This window comes from Mycteria americana, chromosome 20 (assembly GCF_035582795.1).
Source record: "Mycteria americana isolate JAX WOST 10 ecotype Jacksonville Zoo and Gardens chromosome 20, USCA_MyAme_1.0, whole genome shotgun sequence".
Taxonomy (NCBI): domain Eukaryota; kingdom Metazoa; phylum Chordata; class Aves; order Ciconiiformes; family Ciconiidae; genus Mycteria; species Mycteria americana.
In genome coordinates this window covers 3,506,375-3,519,493 of record NC_134384.1, presented here as the reverse complement: position 1 = coordinate 3,519,493, position 13,119 = coordinate 3,506,375, and the positions used below count along the sequence as shown (strand labels likewise).

The following is a 13,119-nucleotide window of genomic DNA, read 5'->3' as shown; positions in this document are numbered from 1 at the left end:
GTCTGCACCGGCACCTTCTGCACGGCTAGGAGAAGGGAGACCCAAGGTCTCGCTGCCCTCAGCCCCCTGCCCACAAAACTGGCCATTTCCAGAAGGTTTCCAAAAGGCCCAGCGGGGAGATTCCCCAGCGGAGACGAGGGATTGGCAGAGATGGACCCAAGGATGCCGCAGGACGGGCAGGGAAAGTCTCCAGGGCTCCGGGGTGCTGCAGCAGAGCCCTGCCCGTGCCCAGCCCCTCTCCTGCCGCGGTGCCGGGGCAGGCGGCAGCGCCGTGCCAGGCTCCCCCCGCGCGTGGGGGTCCCCAGGCCTCCATCGCTCTTTCGCAGCAAACAATGGCCCACTGTCAGAGCAATTAACCCAGCCAACAGCTAACGGGAGGCAGAGAAAGGCAGAGAACACAGCGGCCGCTAAAGACAATTTTAATGCTCTTTTATAATTAGTTTCTGGCACCAAGAAAGCTGAGAGTGACTTACGTAGCCCCTGCCAGCGGTCCCCAGCTGCATCCCTCGCTCCCCGGGGAGGGGGGACCCCCCAAGGAAGGCGACTTTTCCGGTTATTTATCTCCTCCTCTCGCCGGAGGTGGGATGAGCCGCACCAGAGCCAGGGCTCTGCCCCTGCAGCAGGCACCCCGGCAGGGACAAGGGACCTGGCAGTCCCAAAGAGAGACGGCGGCAGCGCCAGCAGCCCCCAACGCCTCCGTGCACAGACGGGAGATATCCCGCTCGCTGCTCGACGGAGGGAAGAGAAGGGAGCTGGGATCGGAAAGGACGTTGCGAGCCGAACAGGAAAGCGATCACCCGGCTCTCGGGAGGAGACTCCCGACTCTTTCCGGAGGATCTTGTGACATTTCGCGAGCTGGCGGGACATGAGCCTGCTGCAAACCACCTGCAGCGTGGCCTCCGGAGACGGCAGCGCTTGCATCCCCGGCGCGGCAGCTCCAGGGTGCTTGTGTGCCGAGCCAGCCGTGGGGCTGGGCGCTGCCTGTGCCCTCCCGCGGGCACCGGGCTTTGGCTGCGGGGTGACAGCGATCCCAGGGTGCCCTCCGAGGCTGCGGTGTCTGGGCATGAGGGTGCGGAGAGGAGGCAGCGCTCGGGACGGCTGCGCACGGAGCATCCCGCCTGCGCACGGAGCATCCCGCCCGCGCACGGAGCATCCCGCCTGCTCGGCGGCAGCGGGATGATGACCAGGTGGGACTTGCCCTTCTGCTTGGCTTCCCCGCCCCAGTTCACCTGCCCTGGAGGGTTTTGGCCATGACTACGTGATCCCGCACCCCTCGGGGAGATGCGCAATCTGGAAAGGTCTTATTAACCCCCAGGGATGGTGTCTCAGGGTGCGGAAGTCTCCGACCGTGATGCACAAACAAGGCTCTGAGGAGCCCCAGTGATGGGACAAACAAAACCAACCCGGAGCAAAGGAAACGCAGCAAAGCCCCAGGCGCCCATGGCCCCGTTTGCACCCCGGCACTGCGTTTCCAGCTCTCCCCAGCACCTCAGCTCCATCCCAGCCCCACTTCCAAGGCAGAGAGAGAAAAGCCTCTTACCGGGTCGATGGAGATCCGGCGGTTCTTGTTCGGTGCCAGATTCTTCCGGTTGCCGAAGCGGGAGACGTATGTCCGCGGGGGGACCTGAGGGGGCATGGTCTTGCTCCGTGCCACCGGCTTGCCGCTTGATTCCTTCTCGAAGATGCTCCTGCCCTCCTTCCAGCCGCGGGCAGCTTCCCGCAGCACCTCCGACTCGTAGGTGGACTTCAGGTTGAGGCAGGTGATGGCGTCGTTGATGCCGCCATAGTCAGTGATGCCATAGGGGTCCTCCTCGGAGATGCGCCGGCCGAGCAGCTTGCCGTGAGCCCGCTCGTGGGCCGCCGAGAACATGTTGATGTCCCTAGGCTGGGGTCCCTTGGAGGACGGGGGGGATCCCTTTCCCGAGCGCTGGCTCCCCTCGGGGGAGCTCCAGAGGGGGTGCCGGGGGGGCAGCGGGGGTGGCGAGAGCTTTTTGGGGGAGCTGCCCCCACCGTCGTGGGGCGAGGTGCCGTTGAGCGGCTCCCCAAGGAAGTCCCCCCCCGACCCATCGAAGATGTACAGGTAGTCCCCAGCCAAAGGTCCCTTCAGCCAGGGCTGGGAGTCCGGCCGGGGAGGGCTGGGGCCGGGGGGGGGTCCGGGTGCAGGGGGACCCTCGGGTGCCACCGGGATGTTGTAGCTGAGCATGGGGTCGGAGCCGGAGAGGCCACGTGCCGCTTTGATGCCGTCGCAGCCGTTCCTCTCGGCGGGGTTGTCCCAGGAGATGAGGGGCCGGTCTCCCCGCTGCTTGGCCCGGCTCTCCTCCTTGTCCTGCCGCAGGCGGGAGAGCGCGTCGTACTCCATCTGCAGCGCCTCCGCCAGCGCCAGCTCCTTCCGGCTGATGCCCACCGACTCCAGGGACTTCCAGTGCTCCCCATTGCCGCGCGTGGCGGACATCTCTCTGGGGACCAGGACCTCTTCCTCCCGGGCTCAGGGGTCAGGAGAAAGGCATGCTGCACCGCCGGCCACCTGGGCGGAGAGGAAAGACAAGCGTTAACGGCCGGGCAGGCTACGATAAGGAAGGTTGGCTAATGAGGGTCTGGCTGGCAGCAGCCCGTGGTACAGCCCTTCCTCTCTGCAATGGAAAAAAGGAAACGTTTAGGGGCTCAGCAATGCGATGGGTTAAATAAAGAATTTGCTGCTGCCTGCCCCCCCCCAGGACCCCATGGCCACCAGTCAGGCAGCACAGGCAGGACAGGCAGGGCTGGTTGGCCCCGCAGCAGCTGCTGGGGCTATTGCTGGAGCCCGACGTATTTCCCCGAGGACAAAATAAGACGCAGAGCGGGGAGGGCAGCGAGGCCAGCGCCTGCAGCTGGGGCTGACTCAACCTGCAACCCTGCTGCCGCAGGGAGCCTGCCCCGGCACGGGCTTTGCAGCGGTGCCGATGCTCCAGCGGCGTGCCTAGGACGTGGCTCTGAGCTGCCTTCCTCATCTCGGGACCACTGCAGCTTTGAGAAAAAGACAGCCTCTGCCAGCAAAACTAGGGCTTTTTGAAGCAGAAAGGAAAAGATGAGAGAGAAGGGCAAGGAAGGGACAAGACAGGGTGCTGCCCCCCTCGCCCCACTGTGCCCGTGGGGGACGAGGACACGCAGTTTGCAGCAGCCCGGGCAGCGAGGTACCGTGGCTGGTCCCGAGGGTTTCACCCAGCAGCACGTTGCCTTCTCCCCATCTGAGGGCCACGGCGTCCTGTCCCTAAACCCCGTTTCAGCAGAGGGAACCACGTGTGGCCCAGGACAGCCGGGAGCACCCGCTACTCCCCAGCTCCCATTGCTGTTCCCCAGCACCGACCAGCCCCGGTTGCTTCAGCGAGCAAGAAACGGGGCACGGCGATGGGGACGCGGGCATCACGCTCCGCTTTAATAACCACCGGCAGCCCCAGCCCCCTCGAACGGACCCACGGGTCCCTCCAAGCCTCCCTGCGGTGCCCGGCGCTGCACAGCCTCCAAACCCAGCTTTTTGCAGCATGCGGCTGCATGAGCAGAGAGGAGAAACAGCCGGACTGGAAACCGCTCCCTGGCCCCTGACCAAAACCCGTGGAGGGCGGTGACCGCAGGGGGGGCTCTGCTCTACCCGGCCAGCACCACGCTCCCCGGGGAAGGATGTTTCACCTCCTCTTCCCTTCCTAGCAAAATAAATAACGAAGTGGATGTTAAACAGAAATGTGGAGCGAGCTCAAAGCCCCTGGAGATGGCCAGCACTTGAAATCTCTAGAGCCGAGAGGCAGCTGAGTGTTTTCAGGCTCTGGCCAGGGCTGGCTCAGGAGCCTCAGCACGGGGAGGACACGGGACCGCCACTGCCACCCAGGGCTCTCCTCTGCCCCGCACCGCTCGCTCTGCACCGTGCAGGGCTCTGGCTGATGCCCTGATTTAGGGCAAAAAGGTGCAACCGCCCTTCCCGGTGATTGCAAGCGTTTTTGCTGGAAAGCGCTGCTGGGGGCTGCGGGCATCGCTGAACCCGAGGACCTTCCTTCAGTGCCCGTGGCGGGGGGAGCCTGCACTTGGGGAGCAGAAAAGCCCTTAACCATGAAGTGCAGGAGTGGGGAGAGGACTGGCAGACCCCACAGCTGCCTGCTCTGACCCCCAGCGATGGAGAAGCCCATCTGGCACGACATGTGCCCCCCACATCCCACCCCGTGGCATGGGGCAACCACCTCCAGCCTGGGCTATGCCAGTGACCACCCTCCTCCGGCACACACAGCACCCGGTGGAGCATCACCATCATCACCGGGCTGGTCCCCGCTGTCCCCTCCCAGCCCGGTTGCTGATTATCACCCATGGCAGCCCCCCCCCCCCAGACACATCACCCCCTCCCCACTGCAAAAGGGACCTCCTGACCCTGGGGCCGTGCAGGACCAGATGGCCGGTAATTAGCCTGGCCCAGGCTTCGCCTGCTGCAAACACATTTCCTGCGAGCGAGGCGGGTTTGACCCCCTCACCGGCACGGGTCCCCTCTCGGCTCCCCCAACACCAGGCTGGCCGGGCACCTCACTCAACCAGCTTCTTTGTGCTTTCTAACTGGAAAAATGGCTTTGCGGGGGGGGGGACAGGCTGTAAACGTTCCCTTCCCCAGCATTTTGGACCCTGCTGGCAGCCGTGGGCTTTTCCCGGAAAAATAGAAATCCCAAAAGCTGGCAGCCCTGGGAGCTGAATAAAGAAAATCTGCTTTTAACCCAAAAGCAATAAAATCAACCCGATTTTTGTGGCTGACAAAGCCACAAACCCATTCTCGTCTCCAAGAGAAGCATCTGCATCTCGCTGACGTTTTGAGCAAAGAAACACTCCCGCCTGGTTGAGCTGAAGCTCAACCGTGTGCCGGTGTGCCGTGTGCCGGTGCGACGCTGCCGGATCCGCACCGGGGCGGCAACGGCAAACCTGGTCCTGCCTCTGCCGCGAGCCGGGCGGGCACCGTCGGAGCGGCCAGGACACGGGGACGGGGAGGCAGGCTCAGCCCGCGCCGGGCACAGCGACCCTGCGGTGCCAACATCAGCCGGAGAAAAGCCATGCAGGAGGATGCTGCATGCAACCCGGGGGACATCACCTCAGCTGGGGACACCACCGGCATCCCCGAGCAGGCGGCTCGGCCCCTTCCCTCCCGAGCCGGCGCAGCAGCCGGACTGAGGCGATGCAAACCCACGTGGAAGAGCCCCAAACTTTCCCGGTCGCCCTCCAAGTCCTTGGCCAGGGGCAGGACCGATGCTCGACCAGCACCTCCCGCTGCAGGCTCCTGCTCCGGGGGTTTGGTGCGTGGCCGCCTGCGGTTCCACCGAACGCCTCTCTCCCCCCAGCAGCCTGTTACAAAAATTACCCGGGACCGCGAGCCGCGGGTTAGGTCTCAGCATGGAAGCTCCTGAGGCGGAAGCTGAATTCCAGAGGAGCAGAGACAAGCAGATTTTTTCCTCCTTAAAATACTACTACTAATATCATAGGGATAATTTTCTGACTTTAAATTTCCTGGCATTTGCCATGGTCACGTCAGCCTCAGGAGACCCATCCAGCTTGGGATCCCACCTTTTGGAGAAATGCTTCGCTGTGCTGAGTTACTGCGGCTGCAGCACGCGGCTCGGCTGGAGGCACACAGGAGGGAAAACCACTTGTCCACTGGAAACCCTTTGCCCCAAGCCCTGAATTATGGTTTAACACAGTTTTCTTCACAGTTTGCACCAGCACGGCCCCATAAGAGAGACTGCAGCTTTGCAAGCAGCCACGCACAGGCACCACAGCCCTCGTGTAACCCACCAGCAACCGCTGCTCCGCTCTGCCTGGCCACATCAGCAGAGCGGAGGGACGTTTCCCCATCGATGCGCTGCCCAGGTGCACGAAGCCAACCTCCTCTCGGGGACAGCCCTCGAGAACATCAGTGCCGAGCCCAAAGGGCAGCAAAACCAGCTCCAAATCCTCTTTCGGGAACCTCTTGCATTTTTAAATGCGATTTCGGAGCATCTGCTGGTTGCAGCATGGCCCCTCATCCAGCTCCCAGCGTCAGCACCCTGCCCGCCAGCCTGGCCAACACCCCCCCAGGCTCTGCACGCCCTGGGGCACCCTCCCGGGATGGGAAGGAAAGGGAGGCGTGGGGTGAGGCTTTCACGCCTGCATGCCGGCAGATCCCGCAGTTTATTTTTCAAATACCAAAACGGTTGGATCCGCCCAGGAGCAGCCCAGCCTGGCAGCAGTGGTCAGGTCCCCCCCGCCAAGGGCTCAGGGCTCCGTTAGCCCCCTCAAAGTCCCTCCACACCAGCCGGTCCTGCTCTGCGGTGGCTCTTGGGGACAGACTTCCTGCAGGGCTTTGGGGCGGAGGATGCACGGGCTCCCCGTAGGGCTCTCTCCGTCCCCACACCCAGCATCGGTGGGACAGGGAGGGACAATCCCAGCCCTCGTGCAAAGAGCTGAGCATCAGGTTGGGAAGAGGGCGAGGAGGACTGGGGCAAACTGGGGGGGACCCGGGGGGAGCTCGGCACCACCTGCAGCCACCTCGCGCCTGCCCCTGCTCCTGGCACCTGCTCGGCGCAGGGAGGGACGAGGGAAGCCGAGCAGAAAACAGTCCTACGGGATCCCACGGCGGAGCAAACGCGGCAGCCAGCCCTGCCTCCCCGTGCCCGGGGATGGGAGCCCGGGGCAGAGCCGCGGCGGCCGGCGGGGGCTCGCCGCGCACCCCCGGCTCTCCCCATCCCTCCCTCCCTCCCTTCCCCCTCGCAGGCAGCTGCATCGGGAGCAGATAGAAACGTCCGAAGCATCTGGGAAGACATCAAACATCTGAGGGCGAGGAAGCAAAGCAAGCCCCGGAGGGGCACCTCCCCGGGGTGTGGGAGCCGGGGATGGAGGTTATGCCTATCAGGAGAGACAATTCATACCCATTTATAATCTGGCGGAGGGAGGAGCGGCCGTGAGAAGGATAAAGCACCAGCCTTCACCTCTGGGGCTGCGGGTCCATCCATCCATCCTGCCGCTCCCGCTGAACGGGGCGAGCCGCTGCGTTCCCAGCCGCCGGAGCGGCCCCTGCCCGGCCAGGAGGACGGCGGGGGCTTCCCTGCCTTGGGTACACGGAGCCTGCTCCTGCCTGCGCCCCCAGCCACACGCCATCGCTCCCGCTGCGCCCCACGTCGTGGGGTGACAAAGCTCCCCGGACACGCCGGACCCCAGGGCCACCCTCCAGCAGCGGGGATGCTCCTACGTCTTCGAGGCAGAGCCAGCCCCTCGCCCCATGCAGCTCGTGGCATGGGGGGGGGCAGCTTCCCAGGGCCCCCTACCAGCTCCAGCACCCCCCAGAGCAGGAGGGACCCAGTTCCCCCCGCTCCAGAAGAAACTCTCTGGTCTCAGTTCTCCTCTTCCTCTCCAAAATGGGAGGGAAACGGGGCCTTTTGGGACCTCCCGGGTAACATCATGACCAAGGAAAGCCCTTTGGGTGGGTCTCCACGTGGTGTTTCGACACAGCAAAATGCAGGATTTTCATTCCAGTTTGGAACTGGAGCTCCAGAAAGGGAACCTGGTCTCAACGGTCATTGAAAAATGAAACCAAAACCCAGAGCATTTCATTCCTGGAGCCACACTCAGCGCTGCCGAAACACCACCCCTCAACCCAAAACCCAGCAAAACCACACTCTGGAGGTGCTCGCAGGAAAAACGGCATGATTCCCTCCCCAGACTGATCCCAACAGACATTTTCAGGCAACTCTGTCTTCCCCAGTTTGCAGACAAAAAGCCAAACTCCAAAAGCCAAGGGGTTGCACTCGGAGGAGTTTCCAGAGGGGGTTTGGAGCTGGTTCCCCACACCAGGAGCTGTCGCCAGCATTTCTCGGCCGGGCGGTAGGAAGGGCCCGGAGCTCAGCCCTGTCCCCCAGGATCCAGGGTCCCTGCACCAGGCTCCAGCCCCACTTCGCTCCCCAGGAGCTGCCCTCACCATGGGCTGGGCGTGAAGGACGCAGCTCCTTCCACGCACCCCGAAGCCTCCCACTGCCAGGACAGATCTGCAGCACTCGCCACTGCAACGTGGAGACCTGCAGGATCCAGCCAGTTCGTTATGTGCAGCAAAATAAAACCAGGCAGCTGCCGTCCCGCACACGCCGAGCTGAGCAAACGCCTTGAAAACAGCCAGCACCACTCACTTCCAACCTGTTGCCTTACAGCAGGAGGAGTTTCTTCCTCTTCAAGCCCATACGTCTCCTATTAATAGCAGAGCAAAGTCCAGCCTGGTCCAAGCTCTCCGGAGGAGGCAGGATGTGAAGCTGGCTGATGCCAAAGGCTCTTCCATCATTTTTCTACGTATTTCCACCCTCTGGAGGAAATCCTGCCCTGGGAAGATGGGTCAGGTTTGGGACGGGAAAGCCCCCGTCTCGGGGCAGCCGAAGGAGGGAGCTCCGCAGAGCCGAGTCCGCAATGGGGACAATGGAGGGGACAACGGGGTGTCCCAGCCAGGTGTGGGGCAGGTCGCGGTGTGGGTGGGGATGTCAGAGCCCCCCTTTGCAGTGAGGTGCGACAGCCACATGCTCGGCTGCACAGGAGATGCTGAACCTCACCCAGCACCTGCGAAGCAACGGGGGCGTGGGGAGGAGCAAGGGTGGGATCTTTCCGCAAAGCCACCCACCGCCGCATCCTCCCCGGCCTTCCCACGCGGCAGCTCCGGGCCCCACAGCAGCTCTGACGACGGGGCCAAGACACCCCGTGCCTCCTCCGCTCCCCGGCCCCGGGGTGCATCCGCGGTCGGACTTTCCAAATTACTCAACCCTCGCTGCTCCGGCGCCCAGCGCCCACCCCCAGGGCCAGGTTTTCTCCGTGCTCGGCGTCCCTGGGGGATGCTGGCGGTCGGGTTCTCCCCGGCACGGCAGCTCTGGCACTCGGTTCCTATGCAAATCTTGGCTTCCTCCGCGGCAAGCGCCCGGCACGGCGTGGCTGGCTGCGCGATGGCGTGGGTGTACGTGCACCCAGCTGCACACCGGCCTCCTGGCAGCGATCCTGCTGCGCACAGCCTGCAGGGGGGCTCAGCTAGGCGAGGAGGGGCTGGAGCCCTATATACGCTCAGGACAGCTGAGCAACGTAAAGCACGGCACTTCCCCGGCCTCGCCGCTGCACCAGCACCCACGGGAAGAGTCCTGCCTGCACGGCAGAGCTGGGATAGGCTGGCAAGCAGCAGCGTGCTGCCCTCCCTGCCCATGCTGCCCTCTACCCCGCAGCCCAGCAGTCTGGGCGAGCCGCAAGGGACGGATCCTGCTGCTGCGATCGCAGCTGTATCTGTGCCACACGTTCCGCAGGGCTGTTCCCTGCTGCCACGGGGCTCTCCCCGACCCAGATGCTCCTGCGGCTGAACCAGCGGGGTGCACTGAGGACATGCAGCGGCTGGGGTGCACCCCCCTGCCCACAGCACCCTTTTGGGGTGCAGGGGGCCTGGCTGGCCCCACGCTGCACGCCAGATCCAGCCCAGTCTGCAATGGGAACCAACTCCTTAGGCTGCTCAGCCCTGCTCTGCCCACAGGATTTACGTGCCGTGGGAGAGAGCCGCAGCCCAAGGACACGCCACAGACACAGGCTGGACGCGCGCAGCTCCTCCAGAGCACCCGACACACAGGGGAACATCCCACTCGGGACAGGGCCGTGGATGCTGCTGCTGCTACAACCCCGGTGGTCCCTCCCCACGGCTCAGGACCACGGGAGCCCTGGCCTCGCCGGGACCCCGGCCTCGCACACATCTCCCCTGCCCCGCAGCTCGGGGTGCCGGCGTGCACCGGCTGCGCACACATCCTTAGCGTGCATCCAGGCAACGCTCGCACACGCACACGGAGCACCTACTTACACTGCAGCACGCAGGGAGGGCTGGCGCCCGGCTGCATGGCTGCTGGGCTGGAAAGGCAGCTCCTTTTGGCTCCCGGCAGCGGCGTGGATCCTCTCCCCGGCCTCGCTTCACGTGGTATTTAGGAGGGTGCTCCCGAGGCGAGGTAGGGCAGGCGCCTCGCCCGGGCGGTTAGCCCAGGAGAGCCGGGTGCCCCATTTGCCAGGCAGGTTTCCCTCACCCCACAGCTCCCCACTACCCCGTCCCTCCTGCTTTGGGAGGAAAAGATTGATTTTTCTGATCGCACTGGTGCTAGTTCACCCCGACCCAGATCCTGTGAACAATTACATTCGTGCTTGGCCTTATACACATGAATAGCTGTGGTTAAGTCAATGTATCTCTTTTGCTTAGGGGTAATAGCTCGCATATCTCTGGAGTTTACTGTTAAATACACGCCTGAGCATTTCTGCAAGTTCAGGATCCGGAGCACTGTACCGCAGGAGCAGAGGGAGCATCGCTGCTCGCTGCAGCACGCCCAGCATCCTCAGAAGGGCTTTCTGCCCCCACGCACCGTACCCAGAGCCCACGCCTGCACCGTGGCTTTGGTGGGATGAGCTGACCCTTCCTGGCCACACACGAGCGTTGGCTTGGCCCTGTCCCTGTCCCCATCCCTGTCCCCATCCCTGTCCCAGCGGGGGGACTCTGACACGACGGAAAAGAGCAGGACCCCCCCCCCCCCCCCCCAGCCCTGCCTCTCTACTTTGCTGACGGGCAACTTTGCAATTTGACGGGGACCGTTTCATTGTTCTGCTCATAAAAATAACCCAACTTTCCGCCAGCTCCCCCCACCCCCCCCCCCGCCCAACGGTGCATTTCAAGAGACCGGACCCCGCACCGTGCCCGGGGGGTGCAGCGCCCGGGCCCCCCCCCGCCCCGCTCCGGGGCTTTTGGGGTTTTCAGTCCTGGAAAAACACAAGGCTGGGCTGGGGCTTTCGGGCAGCGCTGGGGAAGCGACTCCCAGCTGCGCCGTGCGCGACCCGGTGGAGCTCCCCCATCTCCTCCCAGGAGGTGAAATTCTTTACGTATCTATCTATCTATATAAAGTATTATTTTTTTAAGGGGAAAAACCCGGAACGAGCCGCTCATTGGAGGAGCCGGCCTGCTCCCACCGCCCGTCCCCCCGCGCCCGCCGCGGCTCCCCGCTCCCCCCGGGCGCAGCCCTACCTGCTCCGAGCGGGCTGCGGCGGCGGCGGCCGGGCCGGGCTGGGGCCGGGCGGCGGCGGGGCCGCGCCGCGGCGGCGGCGGGAGGGGGAGGGAGGGAGGGAGGGAGGGAGCGCGGCGGCGGCGGCGGCGGCGGACAATGGAGGGGCGCAGCGCGGCGCGGGGCCATCTCCCGGCGGCCCGCCGCATTGCACGGCGCCGGGGGCCGGGGGCGAGGCGGGGCTGGCCCCCGGTGCCCCCCCCCCCCCCCCCCGCCTTGCCCCTACGTGTCCCCGGGGCGCTGCGGGTTGCCCCCACGGAGCCCCAGGGATGTCCCCCGCATCCCCCCCGTCCCCGTTCCCGTCCCGCATCGCCCCCGCCCCGCTGCTGGCGGGACGGTCGGTGGGCGCTGAGCCGCTGCCCTGGCCGCAGCCCCGGCCCCCTCCACCTCCCCGAAACGCTGCAACCCCCTCAGCACCCGCCTCCCGCTGCTTCCCACTGGGCCAGTACCTCCAGGGGTGCGGGTGCTCCCCTGTGCCCCTCCAGGGAGCTGCAGCAGGGCGCTGAGACACCCCACAGCACCCCACTGGGGCCGGGGTGCTCTTACTGGTCCCCAGAGCCCCCAGGTTGGTGGGGACACGCTCCCACCCGCAGCAGCCAGGCCCCGGGCTCGGGGGAGAGCAGGGGCAGAAGCGGCTGCACAAGCACACTGTGGGCAACAGATGTGCTGGAGCCATCGCAGCGGTAGCTGTAATTTGTTTTTGCAGGCAGCTGGCCCTGCCAGACTCTCGCAGGCAGGGGTAATATTCACCTCCGAAACCCCAGCACCGCGCTGGAGAGCGGCGAGCTGTGCTGGGAGGGCTGCGGGTCACAGCCCAGCCGACCGCCGCGCCTGTGGTTTGGGTTTAGTGGTGACACGGTATTACCCCAACCTCCCTGCTTCCTTGAAGATCCCCAGGAGATGGGAGGATGGAGGTTGCTGTGGGATTCACCACGCCACGCAGGGGGAAGCCAGGGCTCGAGGGTCCCCCAGTGTGGCTGGGCACCCCCAGGCTCCATCTCCCACCAGGCCCTGATGGACAAACGGCCCCAACCAGCACCACAGCCGCCTGCAAAACCCCACGGGCTGCACCCACCCTCTGACGGGAATCGTCACCCATGGTGTGGGGACAAGCTGCAAGCGGGGCTGCGGGTCGGCTGGAGAAATCCCACTAATTAAACACACCCCATATCCCCTGTGCCGGGATGGGTTACTCCCTGAGTTTCTTCTCTTCGCACTTTGCCTAACCCTCTTTGAAACACCCCAGGTTTCTCCAGCGCTGCCCTCCCAGACGCATCCCACGTACTGAGCGTTGCTGTGGGGGGAAGAGGCGGGTGGGAGCCCCCAGGCCCTGCGGTGGGGGACCCCCCCTGCTCCTCCGCAGGGCACCCACGCTGCACCTATGGTAAGGATAAGGTGCAGGATCAGCCCGCGCTGCTTTATTTGTATCCCAAGCTGTGCGGTAGCCGTGGCGTGACCCAGCTGGTGCCGAGTGTCCGTGGGGATGTGGGCTGCAGTGGGGGGCAGGCAGGAGGGTGCAGGCAGCCGTGCAGAGCGTGGGTAGCGGATGTATAGGCAGAGCAGGCAGCGACACCAGAGCCCGGATAGCTCAGTCGGTAGAGCATCAGACTTTTAATCTGAGGGTCCAGGGTTCAAGTCCCTGTTCGGGCGATGAAATTTTTTCCCCCCTCCTCACTATTTTTTTCCCCTCAAAAGCCTTTTTATACCCTCGGCAGGAGCGGCTCTTCCCTCTGGAGGTCCCGGCTGAGCCCCCGGAGAACCTTGGCAGGGAAATAAAAAAAAAAAACCCCACCCACAACAGAGGAGTGGAAGGAAAAAGGCAATTCCGCCCGAACAGGGACTTGAACCCTGGACCCTCAGATTAAAAGTCTGATGCTCTACCGACTGAGCTATCCGGGCTCTGTATGAGTGGGGACCGCGACGTTCCTATCAGCGCGAGCCGGCATGGGGGGGGCCGCAGCGCTGGGGGCCGCGGACGGGGGGCTCGCACCGGGCCGGGGGAAGGCACCGGAGGGCTCTGACGGGGCCGGGGAGGGGCCGCAACCCT

The 13,119-nt window shown here is 64.6% G+C and overlaps 1 protein-coding gene and 2 non-coding genes across 4 annotated transcripts in view; 1 reads left to right on the top strand and 2 right to left on the bottom strand.

Annotated features, from left to right (window-relative positions):
* The window catches only part of PIK3C2B (phosphatidylinositol-4-phosphate 3-kinase catalytic subunit type 2 beta), a 30,586-nt gene that overhangs the window by 13,391 nt on the left and 4,076 nt on the right, over positions 1–13,119 (bottom strand). Inside the window, exons 1-2 of one of the 2 annotated variants that reach the window (XM_075521771.1) lie at positions 11,036–11,123; positions 1,541–2,524 (exon numbers count right to left, since the gene is read on the bottom strand). In XM_075521771.1, coding sequence (XP_075377886.1) covers positions 1,541–2,452 — 912 coding nt within the window. In that variant the 5' untranslated portion in view covers positions 2,453–2,524; positions 11,036–11,123. Of the gene's footprint in view, positions 1–1,540; positions 2,525–11,035; positions 11,124–13,119 lie in introns of those variants that run through there. The other variant, XM_075521772.1, reaches the window with a different exon arrangement.
* TRNAK-UUU (transfer RNA lysine (anticodon UUU)) lies at positions 12,650–12,722 on the top strand. The gene has a single exon. It is a non-coding gene; the product is annotated as a tRNA-Lys (tRNA).
* On the bottom strand, positions 12,899–12,971 carry TRNAK-UUU (transfer RNA lysine (anticodon UUU)). The gene has a single exon. It is a non-coding gene; the product is annotated as a tRNA-Lys (tRNA).